Raw genomic sequence first — 27,695 nt, forward strand, 5'->3', positions numbered from 1 at the left:
CCGTGAAAAAAAACATGAAGTTCTGGCGGGTTCGGATTCAGAGAAACCGAACCCGCTCATCTCTAGTTTCTGTGCAGGGTAAATATTGGCTGCTTAATTTCTACACTGCAATTTAAATTTCAGTTTGAACCAGTGGCGGAACTAGTGCCGGTGCAAGCGATGCATTGCACCGAGGCCTGTTGCACTAGAGGGGCCCACAGCCGCCAGTATACAATGATTTACACTGACTCATTGTATACCACCGCCCGCCGCCAGTGCCCCAAACTGAACGCTGCCGATGCCTGAACACGAAAGCCGGAAAGGTCCTTGCATCACACTCCGACAGTCTCGTGTGACTCCCGCTCACCCGCCTTCCAGTCAGCTGTGCTTGTGCTTCCTGTCGGACTGGCACTGCGCAATGGTGCCTGTTGCTGCTGCCGGTGGCTCCCCAGTCCCGGCTCCTGACGATTCTCGGCTGATTGCTGTACTGAGGGCTGCAATTTAGTGCCTCCCGCCGGCAAAGCACTTTATGGTTGGACACTGCTTGGACTAGTAATTCTGTGGCTGCTCCATGCCATCACATCTCAGCCCTACAAAGATTGCCTGCTACTCATACAAAGGTGAGCCTGCACATCTTGAATGAAACACTATTGTGTGTGGTAACGTGTATATATGGACAGGAGCGTAGCTATTCCTAACGGGGACCCAGAGCAAACTTTATTAGGGCCCAGCCTTTGCACTGCAACACCAACCCTATCACCCCAAGCACTGCATTATGTGACGTGTGTGTAACACGTATATATGGAACACTACTGTGTGGCGTAAGGCGTATAAGGAGCACACTGTGTGGCGTAAAGCATAGAAGAAGCACTACTGTGTGGTATAAGGCGTAGAAAGAGCACTACTGTGTGGCGTAAGGCATTTAAGGAGCATACTGTGTGGTGTAAGGCATGTAAGGAGCACTACTGTGTGGCTAAAGGCGTATAAGGAGCACTACTGTGTCGTGTAAGGCATATAAGGAGCATACTGTGTGGCATAAGGCATATAAGGAGCATACTGTGTGGCGTAAGGCATAAAAGTAGCACTACTGTATAGCGTAAGGCTTAGAAAGAGCACTACTGTGTGGTGTAAGGCGAATAAGGAGCACTACTGTGTGGCTAAAGGCATATAAGAAGCACTACTGTGTGGCGTAAGGTGAATCAGGAGCACTACTGTGTGGCGTAAGGTGAATAAGGAGCACTGCTGTGTGGCGTAAGGTGAATAAGGAGCACTACTCTGTGGCGTAAGGCGTAGAAAGAGCAGTACTGTGTGGCATAAGGCGTATAAAGAGCATATTGTGTTGCGTAAGGCATATAAGGAGCACTACTGTGTGGTGTAAGGCGAATAAGGAGCACTACTGTGTGGCTAAAGGCATATAAGAAGCACTGCTGTGTGGCGTAAGGCATATAAGGAGCACTACTGTGTGGCGTAAGACGTATATATATATGGAGAACTACTGTGAGGCATAAGGCGCATATATGGAGTACTACTGTGTGGCGTAATGTGTATAAGTAGTACTATTGCCTGTGTAATAAGAATAAGGTTTCACTAGCGTGTAGCAAAATTTGAATGGGGTTACTATTGTGTTGCCAGCCCCCCTTCTCAATGAGACCATGCCTTATTTTTTGAGCTCTGCTCCTATTTGGAATATGTGAGAGAATGAGGGGGAGTGGGGGAGGGGGGGCAATGCATATTGTTGCACCTGGGACCACCACTCTCTAGTTCCGCCACTGGTTTGAACACACCCCACCCAAATCTAAATCTCTCTGCACGTGTTATATCTGCCCCACCTGCAGTGCAACATGGTTTCTCTAGCATCCATAAAGTATACTGGGGAAATCTAGTACGATGGGGTATATACGGGGTCCATAGGAGCCGGTGCACTTTAAATTTCTTCAACTGGGTGTGCTGGCCCCTCCCCTCTATGCCCCCATGCACAGGCAGTTTAGAAAAAAGTGCCCTCAGGAGAGGATGCACACGCTGGAGCTCCAGAGAGTTTTCTTCAGTTTCTTTTAAATCTTTGTTATTTTCGGTATGTTGTTCGGGCAACAGCATACCTGCACCATGGGAGTTAGGGGGGAGAAGGTCACTGGCCACTTCCAAGCTGCAGGACCACCATCCTGAGAGGTTGTTGTACAGCAGAGCACTGCGTCTTAGCGTTCACAATCGCAGCACGCCGCACACCCCTAACAGTAGCCTGAAGGTGACGACAGTGGTGAGTACACACCAGGGGCCCCACTAGGGGGGTCCCCCAGTTCATGGTGTGGCAAAAAATGCAGGGAGGCATATGGGACCCTCCTCGGGGGGACCTGCTATAGCTCCCTGTGTACACTGGCAAGCGGTTGTGAAAACAGGTATTTATATTATGTTTTACACCAAAAGGAGACATTTGCCAGTATAAATAAGTGTATAGCTCCGATGCCATTGTAGGGGGCGGAGCTACCTCAGAGTGGTACCAGCGGCTTCTTGGCGCCTTCCTCTGCTTCCAGCAGCAGCAGCAGGCACACAGCTCCTCCATACCCTCCAACATTTTACACATAAAAATTGGTACAAATTCGAAAAGGGGGCGTGGTCACAGGTAAATGGAAGTTTGGAGAGCCAAAAATCAGTACAGACCATAAAAAAGGTACGGTACCTGCCAAAAAGGTACAGTTGGAGGGTATGGAAAGGGGTAGAGCAGCTACTATACTTGTAAATAGAGTCCTGACAAGGACAAAACACCGGTGTTCCACTGAGTCACAGTATAAAGTTACAGCCTGCAGTCTCCCTGAGTCTGCTAGATTTGGTGTGCTGGTCAGTTTCTCTGGGTCTCCAACTCTCATACCAATCAAGGCAGGCTTGCTTGTACAGTGTCTGTGTGTTGTGTGTGAGTGTTTGTCTCCTGTGAATATGGTAAACACCATTTATGCACATGCAGATTCTCTCCCCCCCCCCCACCCCGCCTTTCATTAACAATGGATCAATTCCTCACAAGCTTGTGAGGAGGCAGGGGAGGGGGGCGGAGGTGCAGCAGCCATCCTTGTTAAACTACTTGGATGGTGGACATGTTCTCTCAGTCCCCTGCAAATAGTCATAAGACACACGACTGCAGCACGCTGTAGCAGACCTGGCTGCAAGAGGTAGAGGATAGACCTGCCTTACTCTCAGTAACTGATGAAGAGGGACAGAAGGAGGGGGAGGAGTTGGACCCTATTATTGAGGATTCATCTTCTGCACAAGGGCTTAAGCCCCTCATAATTGCTATCAAGGATGTGCTAAACCTCCCAGTAGAAGACGATAACACTTTCCCATTTTCTCCAAACGGCAGGAAAAACTGGGAAGATCCCCTGGCTGTTGACGTCTCTGTCTCACGCCTGTCTAAAGAGGCCAGTCCCTGGCTCCTCGGCTTTGAAGGACCCTGGGGATAGACTGGTATATCACAAAGACCTGTGATAGCGGGTTGCTGGTTGACAAATGTTATTCACACCTGGGCGGGCGAGTTCAAGAGGGCCTCACAGGGGATATGTCTCTGGTGAGTATGGTTACTCTGATCAAACACATTCAGGATACTTATTGTAAAAAATAATATTTCTGCGCTCCACAGGTGGATACACAATGCAGGGTATAGTGAAAATTATTTAAAATCTATAAACCATAATACTCCCCTATTCAGATGAGGTCAAATGGTCGTATTATGGGGGTCATTACGAGTTGTTCGCTCTTTGCCGATTTTCGCAACGGAGCGATTAAGGTGAAAATGCGCATGCGCATGGTACGCAGTGCGCATGCGCTAAGTATTTTAGCACAAAACTTAGTAGATTTACTCACGTCCGAACGAAGAATTTCCATAGTTGAAGTGATCGTAGTGTGATTGACAGGAAGTGGGTGTTTCTGGGCGGAAACTGGCCGTTTTCTGGGAGTGTGCGGAAAAACGCAGGCGTGCCAGGATAAAACGTGGGAGTGTCTGGAGAAACGGGGGAGTGGCTGGTCGAATGCAGGGCGTGTTTGTGACGTCAAACCAGGAACAAAACGGGCTGAGCTGATCGCAGTGTAGGAGTAAGTCTCGAGCTACTCAGAAACTGCTTTGAATTTTCTAATCGCAATTCTGCTAATCTTTCATTCGCAATTCTGCTAAGATACACTCCCAGATGGTGGCGGCTTAGCGTGTGCAATGTTGCTAAAATCTGCTAGCGAGCGAACAACTCGGAATGACCCCCAATATGCAGCCGTGAAGTTTTCCTCAGGCAGTCATCACACAGAGGTGGAAATACATGCAAAAAAATGAATGAAAATCATACATAGTGTAACACCTTTTAACAAAAATGGCTAAACACATTCGCCACTCCCTACGACATGGATAGATATTCTTTATGGGGTAGTGGTTTTTGATAGTAGGTTTAAGAGAGTCACCACACGTGATTAATCCAAAAGAATGGTTTCTCACTTTTCTTACATGAAAGTAAGAAGGAACATATATATAAAGGTATCTTTTCAAGATCAGGTGCTCACATGAATGCTTACTTCATTTCTCTTTAAAGCCCGCACATCAAGGTTTCTTTGACGCCAAATATGGTCCTTATCCCACAATATTCAATATTCAAGGTAGATAAAACATATTTTTATTCCAAACATAAAAAAACAGATACCTAGTTCAATAACAGGGAATCACTGATGTTATATCCTCGTCTCTACATACACCGCTGGTGCTAATGTTAAACGTCCTGGGAAAAGAAAGATTTACCTAGAGGTGTAGGAGGAGGGTGTTTCCAAATGACAGTCCCTTGATAGTTCTGTAACTTACAGAACTATCAAGCGACTGTCATTTGGGAACACCCTTGGACATTTTCTCCATTTCCTGCAGGCTGGTGTGGAGAAGTGCTTGCGTCTGGGTTCCATTAAGGTCCAGATTTCAGCTCTATCCATTTTCTTCCTGAAGAAATTGGCAGTGTTGCCAGAAGTTCAGACCTTCTTGCAAGGGGTGCTTCACATTCAACCTCCTTTTGTGCCGCCCACGGCACCCTGGGATTTGAATGTTGTGTTGGAATTTCTACAGTCCTCCTGGTTTGAACCTCTGATGATGGTAGAAGACAAGTATCTCACGTGGAAGATGGTGATGTTATTAGCCCTGGCTTCTGCTAGGCATGTCTCAGAGCAGGGGGCCTTATCATGTAAAAGTCCCTACTTGGTCTTTTACAAGGACAAAGCGGAGCTTAGGACTAAGCAGCAGTCCCTGCCGAAGGTCGTCTCTGCGTTCCACTTGAATCAACTTATTGTGGTTCCATCGGGTTCTGGCACTTCTGCTCCTACGGAGGCATTGGATGCTGTGCGAGCCTTGACGATCTACATCAAGAGAACAGCTCGGACCAAAAAGATGGATCCTTGTTTGTGCTTTATGATGTGCAGAAAAAGGGTTGCCCTGCTTCTAAGCAGTCCATTGCTCATTGGCTTAGGCCAGGCATGTCCAAACTGCGGCCCTCCAGCTGTTGGGAAACTACATATCCCAGCATGCCCTGACAGAGTTTTGCTGTCAGAGAATGCTAAAGCTGTGTCAGGGCATGCTGGGATGTGTAGTTTCTCAACAGCTGGAGGGCTGCAGTTTGGACATGCCTGGCTTAGGCTCACTATCCAACAGGCCTATGTGTTGGCAGCCTTACCTGTGCCACAGTCTCTGAAGAGCCACTCTACAAGATCGTGGGGTCTTCCTGGGCGGCTGCCCATGCAGTCTCGGTCTTGCAACTATGCCAAGCTACTACATGGTCGGGGAAGAACACATTTGTGAAGTTCTACAGGTTTGATACCCTGGCCAAATAGGATACCCAGTTTGGGCAGGCGGTGCTGCAGATGTCTCCGCATATTCCTGTCCGTTCTGGAAGCTTTGGGATGTCCCCATCATACTAGATCTCCAATAGCCCTTATGGATGCTAGAGAAAATAGGATTTTAATTACCTACCGGTAAATCCTTTTCTCGTAGTCCATAAGGGATATTGGTCGCCCGCCTCAGTGCGTTGACTTTTCTGCAGGTTCTCTTTTGTACGGTTACCTGTTCTGGTGCTGCTGTTTGTTACCAGCCGTTGCTGGTCGTTTTATGTTAAGTGGTGTGCTAGTGTGTGAATCTCACCACTCATTGGGGGTCATTCCAAGTTGATCGCTATCTGCATTTGTTCGCAGCGCAGCGATCAGGCTAAAAAACAGCAGATCTGCGCATGCAGCGCAATGCGCACGCATGACGTATGGGTACAACAAACGATGTATTTTCACACAGAGTCTAGCGAAGCATTTCAGTCGCACTGGCTGCCGCAGAGTGATTGACATGAAGTGGGCGTTTCTGGGTGTCAACTGGCCGTTTTCAGGGAGTGTTCGAAAAAACACACCCATGCCAGGGAAAAAGCAGGCATGGCTGGGTGAACGCAGGGCAGGTTTGTGACGTCAAATCCGGAACTGAATGGTCTGAAGTGTTCGCAAGCGCTGAGTAGGTCTTGAGCTACTCTGAAACTGCACAACATTTTTTGCTGGCGCTCTGCGATCCATTTGTTCGCACTTCTGCTAAGCTAAAATACACTCCCAGTGGGCGGCGGCATAGCGTTTGCATGGCTGCTAAAAACAGCTAGCGAGCGATCAACTCGGAAATACCCCCTTTGTTGTTATGTTCCTTCTCTCCTTCGGGCACTGTTTTACCTATAACTGCCTGTGGGAGGGGGCATAGAGGGGAGGAGCCAGCACACCCAGTTGAAGAAATTTAAAGTGCACCGGCTCCTTTGGACCCCGTCTATACCCCATTGTACTAGATTCCCTCAATATCCCTTATGGACTACGAGAAAAGAATTTACTGGTAGGTAATTAAAATCCTATTTTTGCCCAATTGCTAACTTTTTTTGTTTGCTAACAAACCTGAATAAGGCCTTCATTTCCTTAGAGATCTGCAGAACATTGCATTGTCTCATTTGCAGAGTGTTTAGCACATTATTTACAAGGGATCTCTGCTTCTGTACGTAAGTAATGTTTGCAATGAAACCAGCAATAAGATATGTTTGTTTGACATGACTAATACAATCTTTAGATTGTCTCATATTTTTATAATTCATTGCTAGTCATAACTAATTTTTCAATCCCATCACAGCATGAAAAACAGACTGTAAATAAGACTTTCTTTTAAGGTGGACCTGTTATCCTAAATGTAACTTATCTAATCAAACATTATATAACACAAACTACCTGCATACTATGCAGGTTTTTCTTCTCTTTGAAAAATGTTTTGAGGTAAGGGAGTTTGTGCTTCTGCTGAACACAAGTTTATGAACTATCTTATAGCCTTATAAGTCAGCAGAGGTGTCACCAGATCTGGTGACACCCGGAGGGCACTCTACATCACCCACAGCCGAAAAGGGTGTGTGTCCTAAATTGGAGGGGGTGTGATCTATTGTAAATCCTGATTACATTACTCCCGGGATCCTGGGCTGCCCTCAGAGACTGGGCTGCCTGCACCGTCGGATCCTCTTCTATGGCAGGAGCCAGCTGCTGCAGGAGAGTGTAACACTTCAGCACCTGGCTCCTGGCACTGCAGAGGAGCCGTTATTTTGGTGTCACCCCATCTGAGGGTCACACCCGGGTTTGGGCCGCACCAACCGCAACCCTCTCCTGACGCTACTGTAGGTTAGATAGCAAATATCACTTTTTTAAACCACGTAATAAGCAGTAGTATAAAAAGTAGATTCACTCAGAGGCGTCACAAGGGGTAACACCAAAATGCAAAGTTGGGTACTGCAGTGTCACATTATGCAGCAGCACTCAGCATTATTCCTATGGGGGATGCAATGCTGCCAGATTTACCAATATTGGGAATGCTGGAAATGGCCACTGTGCATGGCGGTCACCGAGACAGCGCAATGCACAGTGACCCGGCACCACACTTAGCAAATCTCAGGGACGGGCTACCCATGTACCTGCCTGTGCCGGCTGATACATACACCCGATATGATCGCATTCTGCAATGCAATCCTGGGTGTCAATAATGGGACCAGGCACCAATGCAAATGCAATCATTGATAAATGGGCCCCTAAGTCTATAACACACCAAACAAGATTATTTGCCACAATTTGACCAGAGGTGTATGTGGACACATCTGTATTCTGGATCTTATAGTCTGAAGAGATTTTTGCTTCAGAAACTTTACCTATTTCATATTTTTTTTGGCTCAGTGTGTTGCTGAAAGGAGAAGAATCTCGAATTTGGCTCAATCCCTTCTCTCATCTCTATTAAGAATCCAATAAAAATGTGTAAAATATATTTTCTACTTAATACTTATACATACAGTATATGTGAAACAGGCTACCTAGTAATAAGATATGTCCTTTCATGTATGCTGTTAAACTAAATTACATTAATTATCATGGTCTTGTTTCATTGATTATGCAAATAAAATGTAAATTAATTGTTAACATGTAGATGAACACAGAGGTGCTTCAAGAGAGGAGGAGGCCCGTGTGCAGACTTTGTATGGTCCCCCTCCTGCCTAGTCGGCTGTGCTATAGACTCTGGGCAATAGGGTCACTAGGGGACCCTAGTGCTCATGCTCAAATCTCCGGGAAAATGGCTGCAGCGCCATTTACCGGAGACTTGCTTAGAGATGCTGCCACCAGCGTGGGACTTTGGAGAGGTACGTTTTTTTTAAAAATGGGTGCAAGATGTGCGGTGTGGGCCCCCTGGACCCCGGGGGCCCGTGTGCACCGCACACTGCACCCATTGTAAATACGCCAGTACATGAACACATTTCATAGTTGCTGACTTTCCAGTAAAATGCGGATGGGAGTTCTGTAAGTTTGGCAACAGACAACACTTAATGGCACAACTTGCGTCTTAACAGCCAGCCCACTGTAAATCATATGATCATGTTGATGTTGACTGAGATTATGCAAATGTCATTATCACAAAGAGTTCTGCTCATTGCTTCTCTGTTTAAACCTTGGGATGCCGGCAGTCAGAGTACAGACAGCGGCATCTCAAAATGCATAATTCTGACACCTGGTAGGTAAGTAGTGTAACCCTCCCTGCCTACCCCCATAACCCTCTCTCACCGCAGCCTAACCCCAACCCACCCTCAGCAGCCCAACCCTAATCCTCCCCTGTGGGGCCTAACTCTCCCTCCCCACAGCCTGACCCTAACCTCCCCCTGCAGCCTAATGCTAACCCTCCCCCCACAGCCTAAACCTACCCCCCCCAGCCCCGCGCGCAGCCTAACCTTAACCCCTGGCATGCTTACGTTTGGGATGCCAGCAGTCAGGATTCCGGTGCCAGCCTTGTGATCCATGTTGGGATCCCGGTGTCGGTCTTCTGACCAGTGTTAGGATTCCAGCGTCGGTATTGCGACTGCCGACAACCTGAATGCCGGTATGCTAACCAGACCCCAGTACAAGTATGGGAAAGTTGCACTGTTCCTTGGGCAACCTGAATGGGCTTACTTCACCATGTCTAAGGCATAGGGATTACCCATATGGGGACCTGGCAAAGGATCCGGTCTGAAGATCGACACTGTCTAGGTCGACAATGTTTAGGTCGACCACTATAGGTCGACAGTCGATAGGTCGACAGGGTTGGAAGGTCGACGGGTTTCTAGGTCGACATGTCAAAATGTCGACATGAGTTTTTCACTTTTTTTTTCTTTTTTTTTTACTTTTTCATACTTAACGATCCACGTGGACTATGACTGGAACGGTAATCTGTGCCGAGCGAAGCGGTAGTGGAGCGAGGCACCTTGCCCGAAGCATTGCGAGTGAAGCGAGCTATACGAGGTGACACGGTGCACTAACTGGGGTTCCTGGTCACTCTACAAAGAAAACGACACTAAAAACCACACCTCATGTTGACCTTTTGACCTGTCGACCTAGCACATGTCGATCTAGAAACCCTGTCAACCTAGTGACTGTCGACCTAAACATTGTTGACCTAGACAGTGTCGATCTAATGATCCACACCCACCAGGCAATGCCTGTTAGACTATCCTGGTGCCATAAGGGTTGTGCTGGGTCTCCACTAAAAGCAGTACAGGGACATACAATGGTAACCTAAGCTTGTTAAAAACTGAAAGGATTACAAAATCCCTTTAGCGAACCACAAAAAAGTTATGTCTTGTTTTAAAGTGGGTCCCTTAGTTTAGTTTTATTACTATTTTTTTATACTATTTTTTCCCCATATAATGTTAGTAATAATAACAATTGTTACAATAATAAATAAATACCTATATAAGTTTCCAGAGTCTACTGCCCATGTGCAGGTCTCCAGGAGCATGCACAAATCACTCAAAAAGCGGGACTCCAGAGAGGTAAGTACAATATATGGGTGCAGTGTGTGCGATGTGGGCCCCCTGAACCTAGGGGCCCGAGTGCACCGCACACACTGCACCCATTATAGAAACGCCTATGGGTATGGGGCTCATAAATCAATGGAGTATTGGGTCAATTCCCTGTACCCCCGAGGTCTAGGTTGGGGGACTAGGTACATCAAACATGATGGAAATCCTTGATTCACCAATTTTGACCAAAAAATGATCAGGACCAGTGAGTTGGAGAATTTTAACAGGATTTGCCAATTCCCTGATGGATGGCTGTTCATTGATGTCCGCCGATTGATTTTGCCTATCCAGCTAAAGCTCCTGCAAGTTACACTTTATGGCACTTAATGCATATGAACACATCGTAGACCCTTAGAATTCTATGTGGCTTGCTGTACTGCGGGTCCGCAGCAGTGAAATCGGCAGTGAAATGTTTTACCGACAGACGGGATGATGGCTGTCAGTTTACCAACAGCAGAATCCTGTCTGTTGGAATCCCGACAGCAAGGCAACAAGTCCCCTTGCGAGCTCGCTGTGCTCACCATACTTCGGGCCTGGTGGCTCGCTTTGTTCACCACAGGTTACATGACCACTTGGTTGGTGGCACGAATCCATCATCAGAGTGAGAATGCCTGGCAGAAAGCAGGATTCCATCCGGCAGTAGTTCACCGACTGTCGGGATTCCAGCATTGGTCTCCTGTATGGCGGGATCCTAACAGCCGGTATTTTAACTGCATTCCCGAAGCGGTAACATACAGTACGGGGATACCACATTTTTAGAAATTATATATCCCACCCTCTGTTTGTGAGTCTCGCTTATGGGCTTATTTATTAATATCCACATTTTGCTCTGTTAATTAATACCTGTTATCAACCCTATTAACAGTGAGGACATGAGTTAAGAGTCCAATATTCTCGGTAAAAAGGCCTCTTGGCCTCACATTCTCTTTCACTGTGGAGCCCTGGGAAATGCACAGCTGCAGTCTTTGACTATGTTGACAGCAGTGTTGTAAGAGTGAAGGGGGCCCGTATGCAGAAGGCTCTGGCCCCCTCCTTGCACTGACACATGCCCAGAATGTCACAGACTGTGGCACTATGCCAAAGGCTTCTCTGCATGTGCAATAATCAATAATTATCTTAGTATAGTAATTCATCCAGAGATATTGTGCCAGTGCCATATTTCCGGAGATATAAATTAAATATCATGGGTAGTAGCAGAACGGGCAAGAGGTGACAAAAATGGATGCTGCAGGGTGTGCACCCCGCACTGTGGTGACCAACTGCGATCTCACCCCACTTGCTTACAATGAATGTCAATTTATGGCACAGGGGATGGCAATTAGAATTTGGGTCTCTGATCGCTAGCTTTTAGTTTTCTCAGAAATACACACACACGCACACACACCTTACACATGTATGCATAAAGGCAGACAGACAGAACCAGCACGCATAAAAAAGTAACTGCTTATAGGCAAATTATTCTTTAAATCTACGGCATATCCAAATTCTGGAGCATATTCAGATAACTCACAGCAGATACTTGAGATCATCTGAGTTCAACTTCTACACTGTGATCAAATCCGTGCTGGGGCACGGCTGACAGCAATTATAATTATCACAACTACTGAAATTAACTTCACAAAGCAAAATTCCTGCTCTTGACAGTAACTTGGTAGCTGTTAAATATGGAACAAATTATGAAGTTAAAAAAACCATAGGTAGGAAAACAGTCAAGTAAAAGAAACAACATAATGAAGACTATTTTAAATGGTGCCCTAAAGGAAAATGTATGGCCATATTACGCTAGTATAGTACATTTTCACTGCTGCCAAGAGAGACTCCAAGTCAGAGCCTCTTGGAAGAAAACCATTTATTTATTCATGCTGCTAAACCTGGCTACGATTATGCTAGTGGGTCATCATAGTGGAACATACCCTCATGAGGTAATACCTCTTCCCCCACATCACAACAACACTGCCACACACACATCACAAGCACCACCCTCAGCTGCCACACAACTGCAATAGCATTCATCTCTCTTAGCGTGGAGTTCTGTTACACATCAACTGATTAAGCAGAACATAATAAAATACACAATAGGAGGAAGCCACACCATCACTCTTACACTCCTCTGCTATTTGTTTATTACTATTAATATTTGTATTTCCTATGCATTTTCAACTGTTCTACCAAGCTGTTGTATACTAACAGTTAGACAAGTATACAGTGTAGGAAATGTTTATGTCTAGATTACAGGCAAAGTACTTCAATGTTGCATGTTAAGACAGAAGAAGCAATATTATTTTATGTCATATGCTTATATGAGGAATGTTGTGCTTATGCCACTTATAGGAGTCAATTCAATTAGGCTTATCGCGTAAGTGCGATCAAGTGTGCAAATATGTGCCACTTACAGAGGCCCCCAACTCCCTGATTTTTGTTCACTGCACCATAAGGTTGTGTCCACAAATTGCTGAATGTGGGGTGAAATAAGGGCAAGATGAGGTGGTGCTGTCAGCTTTCCACACCATTGCAAAGACAGTTTGCCCCAATTCTACCTTAATTGACTCCTTTGAGTGATGCTGTATATGTTGAGACTGAGAGAGAGAGAGAGAGAGAGAGAGAGAGAGAGAGAGAGAGGGGAGAGATAGTCAGATTCATTTTACACTATTCTATGCCATTTAAATAAGAAGTAACAACAACAACAACAACAAAGAAGAAAGAAGAAGAACAACAACAACAACAACAACAACAACAACAACAACAACACCACAGAAAGAGATGTTTATATGTGTATGAGTTAAAGGGAAGAGCCTCAGAAGCAGTTTACACTGCAAACTCATTTTCTTATCAAGGGAAGCTACTGGCTCTCTGCTCTGAGGTTGAGGCTGAGGATTTCCCTTCTCACACCTCTTGCCGCTGCCTTCTCTAAGCAACACCCCCACAGATTGACTTTGTTTGCCAGTGTACACACGACGCCTGTATGTTTATATAGTAAATAAAATAGCAGCCCCATCTCCGCAGGCTGCGCTGCTACACACATTCTTTTACTGTAGCATGACATGCGGCTGACATCAAAGGTCCAGTCAGCTTGTCCTGCTTTTCCTAACTACTGACATAACGGGTCTGCCTTCTTCAGTCCTCGGGTCTCCTACTACTGCCCAAGCTTCAGGACCACCCTGGCTCCGTAGTAAGGACATCACTCTGACGCAGGCGATATGTCAGGCCGCCGCTACGAAATCTCTATTTATCATCGCCAGTTTCAATGACAGGAGAGACCCCCAGCTTTATTCACCTGCATTGTCTGATCATGCAATGCTAACAGCTCAGGAACACACTCTACAAGACCACCACACAGGCTATACAGACTGTATATACAGGCTATACAGACCCATTGCAAAAGTTCGGCATTCCAGACATTCCCTTAAATTATTGCAAAAGTCTCCTCAGATTTCCAGTGTAAGAAACTTGCCCGTGTGCCATTTTCTCTTTTGGGTATCGCAATGGCAACATAAAATACTAGCGTGTATGTAACAGTAAGCAGCCCTGATACTGCAACTAAGTAGCTTGGTGCACCTGCCTGCACAATAGTTCTGCTGAAGAACTTTTTAGATTGTCAATGTCTCTATAAAAAGTACCAGTTACAGGCTTTGCTTAGGATTTACCTAACATGCATTGTCCCACACACCATCGGAAGGGTACAGAATACACTTTTCAGGGTCATAAAATGCAATGTTATCACCATGCAAAAGCCCTGACACAAATAAGTACAAGACACAATGATGTCATTGAGCTGTGACTAGTACTACCCATTAGAACACAATGGCAAGCATAAAGATCTAGGAAATAACTTATATTATTGAGTGCTTACCTGCAACAACTGCTGGGGACCTCTGCCCTCCCTCGGCTCTTAGCCAAACTTGTAAGGTGAACGCGTCCCCTGGCAACTCATTACCCGCCTTCAGCTGCAGCTGGTCCCCATGCCCAGTGAAATAGAGAGCTCTCCCGGGTGCCATGGATTCAGCACCTTCACTTGCTTCTCGAAGGTGGTGATGCCCTCTCAGGTGTTCTATGCTGCTGAGGGACCGGCGGCCCCGGGTCAGGCTGGTGGCGCAGGAGCCCTCCTGAACACTGCGCAAACTGCGGTTTTTCCAGGAGCCCTCCTGAACACTGCGCAAACTGCGGCTTTTCCGTGCTCGTTGCGAGCGCTCATCCGTCCCACACTTAGAGGCACTTGCCAAGGCTGCACATAGGAGCCCAAGAGGCAACAGCAAACTCCAGAGCAGCATCTCCAACTCTTCCCCCCCCTGCTCCCCGCTATGCTCTCCCGATCTGCCAGCTTTAGGCTATCCTTCTGGGCACTTGACCTTTTTTTTTTTTTTTTTGTGTTTGTTTGTTGCTCTTTGTATCTTCCTGAAGCAGGATCTTGGAATTACCAAACAAGAGGCACTGATCTGTTGGGTCTCTTCATTCAGTAGATGTTGGTGTCCACTATTTTTCCCAATTGCCCTTTTATTTTCTTTCTTATTTTTTTTTACTCCATGTAAAACATAACAGATTAAACATAAAGATAAAAATAAAAAATAATAAAAACAACAAGCAATATCTGACAATTAGATGCTTATTTCCTCCCCCCTTTAAAGGATGCTTTAGCTGAACATTTTTTTGCCTTCTTTATAAGCTTTAAGCCCACACTGTCCCCTAGCCCCCTCCTCTCTCCTCCTTACAAAATGAAAGAGAAGCCCCCTCCTAGGATGAGTAAACAGGAATATGCTAATCTACGCTAGGGTGCTCCACCTTCCCATTCCCCACTGAATGATTCCTATTAAACTGCAGGGATCATGCCTGATCAATCAAGATCTAGTGCAGGCTGATGACTGGGCTGAATCACTTTTATTTTCTGTGTCTGCTCGTCTTCCTCTGCTTTTCCTTTTTCTTTTTTTTTTTTTACTACACATAACATCCATTCAGGTAGCAGAAATGTGAGCATGTAATATCCCCTCTTTTTCTGCTGCCTCCCCACTTTCCATGCTCATCCCTGTCCACAGCACACATTCCTAGTCCTTCTGCCTTTCCTCCCTCCTGGCTGACTACTTCGCAGCTCATGCTCCAGGTTTCTAAGAAGCCCTCATACACTCTTACAGCTTCCAAAAGAAGTCTTGAAACTTGATTCTTAGCTGCCTTTTGCTACAAATGCCATCCTTTGGCTGCTTTATCCTGCCTCACCCCCCCCCCCCCCCTACTTTTAAGGTTCTTTAAAGTTCGACAAATCTCCCTCCCTCTTCTTCCAGTTCACTTGTAAGCAGATAATCCAGAGTTTGCATCAAAAGGTCCCCATCGGATGAACGAAAAAGAGGAAAGCCAGTATCTTTTTTTCCAATAATTGCTGTAGGCTGGAACAGAGCAGAGTTCACCTTGATTAATTATTTTGTTTTACTATTCTAATTAAAAGCGTTTATTTCATATTATGTCTGGACACTGAAAGATGAATTGTCATGATTAAAAAAAAAAAACTGCAAAAAATACTGAAGAAAACAAAAAACCACAGCAAAAGGAAAATCAGTGTCCCAAACCAAGAAAGATCATTTGAATTAGCAGTGTTTCCTCGGTGACTCTCCTATGTTGGAAGCACAGGTAATGTACCCTGCTTGCCGTTTTGTAGATCTTTTTTTTTTCTTGAGTGGGACGTTTTATTTCTTTTTTTTTTTTTTTTTTAACTCCTGCATGTTTTACATTTTCACTCCTAAAACGATCTCTGCAGCTCCCCCCCATGGTAAAACATGGAATTAATGAGAGGATTCGATAACCTCATCAGGTGAAAGCATTTTAGAGTTGCTATTATGTTTCATTAAATGATTAAAGGCAGTGCACATTTCCAGTATTTTAGCTTGGATAGATTTATGAGATACTATAATTTTTATTCTATATGAACAACAAACTGTTTCTGTGCAGTAATGGCTGGTGTGCCATAAAGGTGGAGCAGCACGTCTCTCATTGCCTACTGTGTCATGGTAACAACTTTCATATATACTGTATCATTTTAATATTGAAGTTAACTTTCATGGTAACACTATTTAATTTGTACTACATTAGTTTTAAAATATTTGCTATGTTTACCCAGCATTTACTAAGACATTGCTTAATGTTTCAGCAAATAACAGGTGTACACGAACATTTAAGTTTCTCTCTTTTATTGACAATGACCTTTTATTACATATAAACACAGACAGTAACATAGAATGGTTCTCAAATTGTGGTCTTAATGTAACCTACTGTATATACAGTAGTAGCAATATATGAGGAGTGTGCAATAAATTCCTGGATTTGCGATGCTTAGGTAGAGTAGACACAATCTTACTGTGTGGTTGTGAACTGTAATCTCTGACTAAGGGGGACATTTACTAAGCAGTGATAAGAGCGGAGAAGTCAGCCAGTGGAGAAGGTGCCCCATCAACCAATTAGCAGCCCTGTATAATTTTATAGTATGCAAACCATAGGTGTTACTTCAGTGCTGATTGGTTGCCGTGGGCAACTTCTTCACTGGCTTACTTCTCCGCAATTATCACTGCTTAGTAAATGTCCCCCTAAAGTTCTTATGAAATGTCAAGGTACAGAATGATCTATAAGCAGCACTGCACACAAAAGTCAGCATGTCCACTTGCTTCACAAACTCATTATGGAGCTCAACAGAGGCCACTGGAGAGCCATGGGCCGGGATGTAATGGGAGCCGATAATGCTGCCCGGGAAATTATCGCACCACATCGGACATTTCAAATGTGCATCTATTTCCCATAACTCGGCCAATGTAATGGTGCGTGTCTATTTCCCGGCTTCAGCATATCGGATCCGAGGTGTCGCGGTATTTAGACAAGAAAACGTCCAATATGTACGGACCAACCGAAATGCGTATTTTAGTATGTCAGAGAAAGTCACCCATTGTCCCCCAAAGTCTCATGATTAAAGCAACACCCCTAAATAATTCCCAGTACTCCAGGATGTACAAGCAGCTTAAATGTACTAAGTCAAACAAGCAGATCCAGCTGAATAAAAATGATATGTGGCATGCCTACAGTCCATGTATAATTGCGACTGTATTTAATTATGTTACAGTGTTTGGCTGGGATACACTTTAGCACAGTGATTGCTAACCTTGACACTCCAGTTGTTGTTGAATTACACATCCCAGCATGCCCTGCTACAGTTTTGCTATTTGGCCATGCTAAAACTGATGCAGGGCATGCTGGGATGTGTAGTTCAACAACAGCTGGAGTGTCAAGGTTAGCCATCACTGCGTTAGCATAACATTTTGGATACAAATACAGTTGCTATTACACACAGAATCTAGGCATGCTCATTTTAAACAGCAGGAGCTACTTGTGCGACCTATTCGCAGTGCTTAATTTTCAGAGGCGTAGCTAGGGTTTTTGGAGCCCAGGGCAAGATCAATAATGGCGCCCCCCACCCCAACCCCCCCTCCCCCCCCAAAAAAAAAATATTCAAAAGGAAAGTATGTGCAGACGCCACCAGTGTCACTGTATATAAAGATGTCAGGGTGTGTATGTATAGATGTAGGTGCAGTGGTCGAAGTTGAATTTTTGAAGGCGGAACGAAAGAGTGCAGATAGCAATTATGCGCGCGCCAAAGGCGTGCGCGCTCCGGAAAAGGGGCGTGGTCACTCAAAAGGGGCGTGCCCTTTAGTGTAGTAGGACCCCTTATACTATGTAGTACTGGTGCCCCTTTCACATTATAGCACACAGTATGAGCCGAAATTCACATTATAGCACACGGTATGAGCCGAAATTCACATTACCCCACACGGTATGAGCCGAAATTCACATTAGAGCACACAGTATGAGCCGAAATTCACATAACCCTACATGGTATGAGCCGAAATTCACATTATAGCACACGGTATGAGCCAAAATTCACATTATAGCACACGGTATGAGCCAAAATTCACATTACCCCACATGGTATGAGCCGAAATTCACATTATAGCACACGGTATGAGCTGAAATTCACAATATAGCACACGGTATGAGCCAAAATTCACATTATAGCACACGGTATGAGCCAGAATTCACATTACCCCACATGGTATGAGCCGAAATTCACATTACCCCACACGGTATGAGCCGAAATTCACATTACAGCACACGGTATGAGCCGAAATTCACATTACAGCACATGGTATAAGCCAAAATTCAAATTATAGAGTGAGGGGATCCTACCCCCTTAATTAACAAGGCATGTGGGGCACTATGGTGAGGAGTGCCTACCCCCTTAATTAACTAATCCTTTGGGGCACTGTGGTGAGGGGAGCCTAACCCCTTAATAGACTTATTACAGAGTTTAGCAGCGGAAGGGCTGCAGCGGTTTCTCACCCCAAGCTGCGGCGCTTCTGCCACCTCCGACACTCCACATCTTCGGCACCACCCGGGATGCAGAGCACCGCACCGGGGATGCACGCTTTTCAGTGTGGTCTGCTGCGCTCCGAAGGGGTTCTTCTCTCCTGCTGCAGGATCCCGATTTGCGCCGTCCTCCCCGCTGTTACTGCCACGGTAAGCATTAGTATTGTTTACCGCAGAGGCCATTTACTGAGGCATATGTGTTAAACCTCGGGAACTGAGATGTCCTTCTCACCATACAGCTGTGTGACTGAGCCGGGCGGGGGGACAGCCAGCAGCAGCATGCCGGATATCAGCAGCCGAGGGTGCGGGCTGTACATACTTAAGGCAGCCTGATATTCAACAATGCTGAGAGCCTCCGGAGCCCGCACCCCCGGAGCTGCAGTACACCGGCAGAGGACACCCATCCCCCGAACCCTGCATAGCCCAAAGCCGGAAATCGGCAGCATGTTGAACGCGGAAGCAGAAGCTGCTTGTTGCCAGTCAACATGCTGCCGATCTCCGGCTTTGGGCTCCGCACCACTCCGCACGTGCCTTACAGCCCGCACCCTCGGCTGCTGATATCCGGCATGCTGACCCTGCTGCTGGCTTTCCACTCGCCCGGCTCGCCCACCCAGATGGATGGTAAGTGAGAAGGTTTAATACATATCTCTCTTCGGTAAATGGCCATTAGTACATCCCGCCCACACACACAGACTGCCCCACCCCCTTACACACACACACACACACACACACACACACACACACACACACACACACACACTGATTACACACACACAGACTGGCCAGCCCCAAATCCTACACACACCCAATCAGACTACACACACATTCTCATACTTTCCTCTCCCCCACACACACACTGGACTGCAAAAATTTACACACACTGACACTGTTCCACACACACACAATTAACACACACAATTAACACACACGCACTGTCCCACACACCAGTGGCATGCGGTGAGGTCAGTGGCGTGCGGTGAGGCACTACAGCCATAATGTCTGCCGAATCCTGCCGATGACCCATACCGCCACCGAGCCAATGCCCGCTGCCACCATCAATGGCTTACAAACTCGCCCACCATCAACTGACCCAACCCTCCGCCACTAATAATTCAGTCCGATGCCGCCAATGCCCGCTGCCTGCCTGCTCTTCATACTTGTGATATATTGTACATTTTAATAGAAAAAAATAATAATTAGTGTTTGGGACTGGGAAGGGAGTGGGAGGAGGACATGAATGCAATTTTGTTGTCCAGGGCTTCCATTAACTTAATGGAGACGGGTCTGAATGGGTTAAAAAAAAAATGTAAAAAAATGTGTGAGGTGTCCCCCTCCTAAGTATAACCAGCCTCGTGCTCTTTGAGCCAGTCCTGGTTGTTTAAATACTGGGAAAAAATTGGACAGGGGTTCCCCGTATTTAGACAACCAGCACCGTGCTCTTCATCCGGTCCTGGTTCCAAAAATATGGGGGACAAAAGATGTAGGGGTCCCCCGTATTTTTTAAACCAGCACCGGGCTCCACTAGCCAGGGACATAATGCAACAGCCGGGGGACACATTTATGTAGGTCCCTGCGGCCGTGGCATTACCCCCCCAACTAGTCACCACTGGCCGGGGTTCCCTGAAGGAGTGGGGACCCCTTAAATCAGGGGTCACCCCCCCTCCAGGCACCCAAGGGCCAGGGGTGAAGCCCGAGGCTGTCCCCCCCATCCGTGGGCGGTGGATGGGAGGCTGATAGCCATGTGTGTAAAAAAAAGAATATTGTTTTTAGTTGTGGAACTACAAGGCCCAGAAAGCCTCCCTCGCTTGCTGGTACTTGGAGAACATCAAGTACCATATGTAACAAAAAAATACAGTCTTACTTTCTGCGCTCCAAATGTCTCCTTGTTTTAAACGTTCCTCACAGCGATGTCATATTGTACATAAAAAAAGAGAAACAAAAAATACAATAGTGTAATCCTGTATGGGCACTAAAGTTCTTTCCACTGTGTTAAGGGAGAACGAGGTGATGAAAAAGAAAAGAAATAAGACGTCCACCTTCTTATGGGGGTCACCCAAAGTGATGCCGAGAAGATACGGTAATAGATCCTTACATGTATGCTTACTTGAAAATAGAAGGTAGAAAGCACATAAAGGTTTCTTTTCCGTGTGTATTATTTCCTCTGTGGCCCGTATGCTGAGTATAGATATCACTCATATGGTGGGTATGAAATTTAAAAAGGGAAACCAATTAGGGCAAAGAGAACCCTTTCTTTATTAAAATTGACAAATAAAACACAAATGGACAACCAGCCGTACCAAATGGGGAGCAGAGATGGAAATCAACTGACATAAAGTGATCCGGATATCATAAAATGTCATAAGCCCCCTTCAATGGATGTACTGTGTACAGTGCTATATTGATGTCCAAAACCAGTACATCCATTGAAGGGGGCAATGTACACTTTGCAGGGGGTGGGGGGGGGGGTTGTAGGGGGAGGCTCCTGGCTGCCGCTGCCTGTCTAGTGTGACAGGCACAGCAGCCGGGGAGACAGGGAAAGCCCTGCGGGTAGCGCCGGCGGAATCCCTGACACATGGGGTGAGCAGGCCGTGCAGGTGCCGGTGGCGCCCCCCTGCTAGATACGCCTCTGTTCATTTTAGAAGCAAAATTATGCGAACAGGACGAACAAACAACTCCTGCTGTTTAAAATGAGCATGGCTAGATTCTGTGTGTAATACAACTGTATTTTTATAAAATGTATGCAAGTACATGAAAAATGAAAATCGTGCTCATAGTGCCCTTCTCCTGCCCACAAGTCCAGGAAAGTGGTGGATTTTCTGGCCCATTAATGCATCCACCAGCTTGGCCATCCACCATACATTCCAGACCTGGCCCCCTGTGACTTCTTCCCACAAATCAAGTGCAAGATGTGTGGGATTTAATTTTGATTCACCAGAAGCTGCTATGGAGACCTCCATCCAGCATGTAGAAGGCATACATGCTTCAGACTGATCTAGCTGCTTCACCAAGTTGTTTGAGTGCATGCAACTTTACATAGACTCCTCTGGCAAATACTTTGAAAAATGTAATGTTCACTTTGTGTTGTAATTATAATACTTTTTATGAAACTATTACACTTCCCTCATAACCTTATCTTCTGTCTGCTAATAGAGCTTCCTCTATAAGTATCCTACTGACTTAACCCACATATTTACTACACTACTTTTGTACCTTCAGATCATCTAAAGCTGTAACAATAATGTCTCTGCACTGACATTATTAATACCCACATCAAAGTGGGACGGTATACAGCGGTATCAGAGCTGGATTAAGGCTTTGGGGGGCCCAGGGCATTTAAGACTGGGGGGCCCTCATTCAGATGTGGACGGAGTAGCTATCACTGCTGCTTACATAAAAGCAGCAGTGATAGCACTAATGTGGTAATGCAGCAGTAGGCATCATGCTCCAGCTGCATTACTGATACGAACTATGTCCGAAGATGGGGACTTAGTTGGTCACAATACCGACGGCTACATCCCGAACCCCCTAAATCCCGACAAGTATTGGCTGGCTGCGTGACCGAAGGGGTTGCGCAAGCCGGCCGCCACAATACCTACCAAGAGGCCAGGAAATATCCGTCCTCTGACAGAGATCCTGGCCTCCTGTGTCCCTGGAGACATGCCTCTATTTGGAGAAATGGAGGCGGTCGCTGCCCCCAAACGGCATCAGACTGTCAATCACTGACAGTCTGATGCCGTCTTATGTCCGGCGCCACAGACCCATACTGTGCACATGCAGTACGGGTCTGGTCCATGCACAAAGTACTGAAAATCGGTACTTTGCTGCATGAGCTGCAACTCATCCACATATCAATAAGAACCATAGTGCAAAAGCCTTCTGCGTGTACATAAACAGGGAGCATGGACACACGTCACGCAAAAATTTCACTTCACGCAGGGGGCATGCATATCACTTCCCCAGCTGCTGTGCTGCCCCCAGCATCATTCACACAGCAGGTGGAAGCATTCCTTCCGTACCTTTTCTCCAGCCCACACGTGGGACAGTACCCGAAAAACAGGACAGTCCCACCAAAACGTGATGGTTGGCAGGAAATGCATGCATACACACACACACACACACACACACACACACACACACACACACACACACACACACACACACACACACACACACACACACTATATATATATATATATATATATATATATATATATACACAAAAGCATACATACAGTCTCACACGTATACTAGAGATGAGCGCCTGAAATTTTTCGGGTTTTGTGTTTTGGTTTTGGGTTCGGTTCCGCGGCCGTATTTTGGGTTCGAACGCGTTTTGGCAAAACCTCACCGAATTTTTTTTGTCGGATTCGGGTGTGTTTTGGATTCGGGTGTTTTTTTCAAAAAACACTAAAAAACAGCTTAAATCATAGAATTTGGGGGTCATTTTGATCCCAAAGTATTATTAACCTCAAAAACCATAATTTACACTCATTTTCAGTCTATTCTGAATACCTCACACCTCACAATATTATTTTTAGTCCTAAAATTTGCACCGAGGTCGCTGTGTGAGTAAGATAAGCGACCCTAGTGGCCGACACAAACACCGGGCCCATCTAGGAGTGGCACTGCAGTGTCACGCAGGATGTCCCTTCCAAAAAACCCTCCCCAAACAGCACATGACGCAAAGAAAAAAAGAGGCGCAATGAGGTAGCTGTGTGAGTAAGATTAGCGACCCTAGTGGCCGACACAAACACCGGGCCCATCTAGGAGTGGCACTGCAGTGTCACGCAGGATGTCCCTTCCAAAAAACCCTCCCCAAACAGCACATGACGCAAAGAAAAAAAGAGGCGCAATGAGGTAGCTGACTGTGTGAGTAAGATTAGCGACCCTAGTGGCCGACACAAACACCGGGCCCATCTAGGAGTGGCACTGCAGTGTCACGCAGGATGTCCCTTCCAAAAAACCCTCCCCAATCAGCACATGATGCAAAGAAAAAGAAAAGAAAAAAGAGGTGCAAGATGGAATTGTCCTTGGGCCCTCCCACCCACCCTTATGTTGTATAAACAAAACAGGACATGCACACTTTAACCAACCCATCATTTCAGTGACAGGGTCTGCCACACGACTGTGACTGATATGACGGGTTGGTTTGGACCCCCCCCAAAAAAGAAGCAATTAATCTCTCCTTGCACAAACTGGCTCTACAGAGGCAAGATGTCCACCTCATCTTCACCCTCCGATATATCACCGTGTACATCCCCCTCCTCACAGATTATCAATTCGTCCCCACTGGAATCCACCATCTCAGCTCCCTGTGTACTTTGTGGAGGCAATTGCTGCTGGTCAATGTCTACGCGGAGGAATTGATTATAATTCATTTTAATGAACATCATCTTCTCCACATTTTCTGGATGTAACCTCGTACGCCGATTGCTGACAAGGTGAGCGGCGGCACTAAACACTCTTTCGGAGTACACACTTGTGGGAGGGCAACTTAGGTAGAATAAAGCCAGTTTGTGCAAGGGCCTCCAAATTGCCTCTTTTTCCTGCCAGTATAAGTACGGACTGTGTGACGTGCCTACTTGGATGCGGTCACTCATATAATCCTCCACCATTCTATCAATGTTGAGAGAATCATATGCAGTGACAGTAGACGACATGTCCGTAATCGTTGTCAGGTCCTTCAGTCCGGACCAGATGTCAGCATCAGCAGTCGCTCCAGACTGCCCTGCATCACCGCCAGCGGGTGGGCTCGGAATTCTGAGCCTTTTCCTCGCACCCCCAGTTGCGGGAGAATGTGAAGGAGGAGATGTTGACAGGTCGCGTTCCGCTTGACTTGACAATTTTGTCACCAGCAGGTCTTTCAACCCCAGCAGACCTGTGTCTGCCGGAAAGAGAGATCCAAGGTAGGCTTTAAATCTAGGATCGAGCACGGTGGCCAAAATGTAGTGCTCTGATTTCAACAGATTGACCACCCGTGAATCCTTGTTAAGCGAATTAAGGGCTGCATCCACAAGTCCCACATGCCTAGCGGAATCGCTCCCTTTTAGCTCCTTCTTCAATGCCTCCAGCTTCTTCTGCAAAAGCCTGATGAGGGGAATGACCTGACTCAGGCTGGCAGTGTCTGAACTGACTTCACGTGTGGCAAGTTCAAAGGGCATCAGAACCTTGCACAACGTTGAAATCATTCTCCACTGCACTTGAGACAGGTGCATTCCACCTACTATATCGTGCTCAATTGTATAGGCTTGAATGGCCTTTTGCTGCTCCTCCAACCTCTGAAGCATATAGAGGGTTGAATTCCACCTCGTTACCACTTCTTGCTTCAGATGATGGCAGGGCAGGTTCAGTAGTTTTTGGTGGTGCTCCAGTCTTCTGTACGTGGTGCCTGTACGCCGAAAGTGTCCCGCAATTCTTCTGGCCACCGACAGCATCTCTTGCACGCCCCTGTCGTTTTTTAAAAAATTCTGCACCACCAAATTCAAGGTATGTGCAAAACATGGGACGTGCTGGAATTTGCCCATATTTAATGCACACACAATATTGCTGGCGTTGTCCGATGCCACAAATCCACAGGAGAGTCCAATTGGGGTAAGCCATTCCGCGATGATCTTCCTCAGTTGCCGTAAGAGGTTTTCAGCTGTGTGCGTATTCTGGAAAGCGGTGATACAAAGCGTAGCCTGCCTAGGAAAGAGTTGGCGTTTGCGAGATGCTGCTACTGGTGCCGCCGCTGCTGTTCTTGCGGCGGGAGTCCATACATCTACCCAGTGGGCTGTCACAGTCATATAGTCCTGACCCTGCCCTGCTCCACTTGTCCACATGTCCGTGGTTAAGTGGACATTGGGTACAACTGCATTTTTTAGGACACTGGTGAGTCTTTTTCTGACGTCCGTGTACATTCTCGGTATCGCCTGCCTAGAGAAGTGGAACCTAGATGGTATTTGGTAACGGGGGCACACTGCCTCAATAAATTGTCTAGTTCCCTGTGAACTAACGGCGGATACCGGACGCACGTCTAACACCAACATAGTTGTCAAGGACTCAGTTATCCGCTTTGCAGTAGGATGACTGCTGTGATATTTCATCTTCCTCGCAAAGGACTGTTGAACAGTCAATTGCTTACTGGAAGTAGTACAAGTGGGCTTACGACTTCCCCTCTGGGATGACCATCGACTCCCAGCGGCAACAACAGCAGCGCCAGCAGCAGTAGGCGTTACACGCAAGGATGCATCGGAGGAATCCCAGGCAGGAGAGGACTCGTCAGAATTGCCAGTGACATGGCCTGCAGGACTATTGGCATTCCTGGGGAAGGAGGAAATTGACACTGAGGGAGTTGGTGGGGTGGTTTGCGTGAGCTTGGTTACAAGAGGAAGGGATTTACTGGTCAGTGGACTGCTTCCGCTGTCACCCAAAGTTTTTGAACTTGTCACTGACTTATTATGAATGCGCTGCAGGTGACGTATAAGGGAGGATGTTCCGAGGTGGTTAACGTCCTTACCCCTACTTATTACAGCTTGACAAAGGGAACACACGGCTTGACACCTGTTGTCCGCATTTCTGGTGAAATACCTCCACACCGAAGAGCTGATTTTTTTGGTATTTTCACCTGGCATGTCAACGGCCATATTCCTCCCACGGACAACAGGTGTCTCCCCGGGTGCCTGACTTAAACAAACCACCTCACCATCAGAATCCTCCTGGTCAATTTCCTCCCCAGCGCCAGCAACACCCATATCCTCCTCATCCTGGTGTACTTCAACACTGACATCTTCAATCTGACTATCAGGAACTGGACTGCGGGTGCTCCTTCCAGCACTTGCAGGGGGCGTGCAAATGGTGGAAGGCGCATGCTCTTCACATCCAGTGTTGGGAATGTCAGGCATCGCAACCGACACAATTGGACTCTCCTTGTGGATTTGGGATTTCAAAGAACGCACAGTTCTTTGCGGTGCTTTTGCCAGCTTGAGTCTTTTCAGTTTTCTAGCGAGAGGCTGAGTGCTTCCATCCTCATGTGAAGCTGAACCACTAGCCATGAACATAGGCCAGGGCCTCAGCCGTTCCTTGCCACTCCGTGTGGTAAATGGCATATTGGCAAGTTTACGCTTCTCCTCCGACAATTTTATTTTAGGTTTTGGAGTCCTTTTTTTACTGATATTTGGTGTTTTGGTTTTGACATGCTCTGTACTATGCCATTGGGCATCGGCCTTGGCAGACGACGTTGCTGGCATTTCATCGTCTCGGCCATGACTAGTGGCAGCAGCTTCAGCACGAGGTGGAAGTGGATCTTGATCTTTCCCTAATTTTGGAACCTCAACATTTTTGTTCTCCATATTTTAATAGGCACAACTAAAAGGCACCTCAGGTAAACAATGGAGATGGATTGGATACTAGTATACAATTATGGACGGGCTGCCGAGTGCCGACACAGAGGTAGCCACAGCCGTGAACTACCGCACTGTACTGTGTCTGCTGCTAATATATAGACTGGTTGATAAAGAGATAGTATACTCGTAACTAGTATGTATGTATAAAGAAAGAAAAAAAAACCACGGTTAGGTGGTATATACAATTATGGACGGGCTGCCGAGTGCCGACACAGAGGTAGCCACAGCCGTGAACTACCGCACTGTACTGTGTCTGCTGCTAATATATAGACTGGTTGATAAAGAGATAGTATACTCGTAACTAGTATGTATGTATAAAGAAAGAAAAAAAAAACACGGTTAGGTGGTATATACAATTATGGACGGGCTGCCGAGTGCCGACACAGAGGTAGCCACAGCCGTGAACTACCGCACTGTACTGTGTCTGCTGCTAATATAGACTGGTTGATAAAGAGATAGTATACTCGTAACTAGTATGTATGTATAAAGAAAGAAAAAAAAACCACGGTTAGGTGGTATATACAATTATGGACGGGCTGCCGAGTGCCGACACAGAGGTAGCCACAGCCGTGAACTA

General features: G+C 46.4%; 1 protein-coding gene across 1 annotated transcript in view; it reads right to left on the reverse strand.

Moving 5' to 3' along the window:
* PAPPA (pappalysin 1) overlaps positions 1-15,067 on the reverse strand; it is a 630,246-nt gene extending 615,179 nt beyond the window's left edge. The window contains exon 1 of the mRNA XM_063936909.1: positions 14,194-15,067. Coding sequence (XP_063792979.1) covers positions 14,194-14,611 — 418 coding nt within the window. The 5' untranslated portion in view covers positions 14,612-15,067. The remainder of the gene's footprint in view (positions 1-14,193) is intronic.
* Positions 15,068-27,695: the final 12,628 nt, after the last annotated feature.

The sequence above is a fragment of the Pseudophryne corroboree genome, chromosome 8, assembly GCF_028390025.1.
Source record: "Pseudophryne corroboree isolate aPseCor3 chromosome 8, aPseCor3.hap2, whole genome shotgun sequence".
Classification (NCBI taxonomy): domain Eukaryota; kingdom Metazoa; phylum Chordata; class Amphibia; order Anura; family Myobatrachidae; genus Pseudophryne; species Pseudophryne corroboree.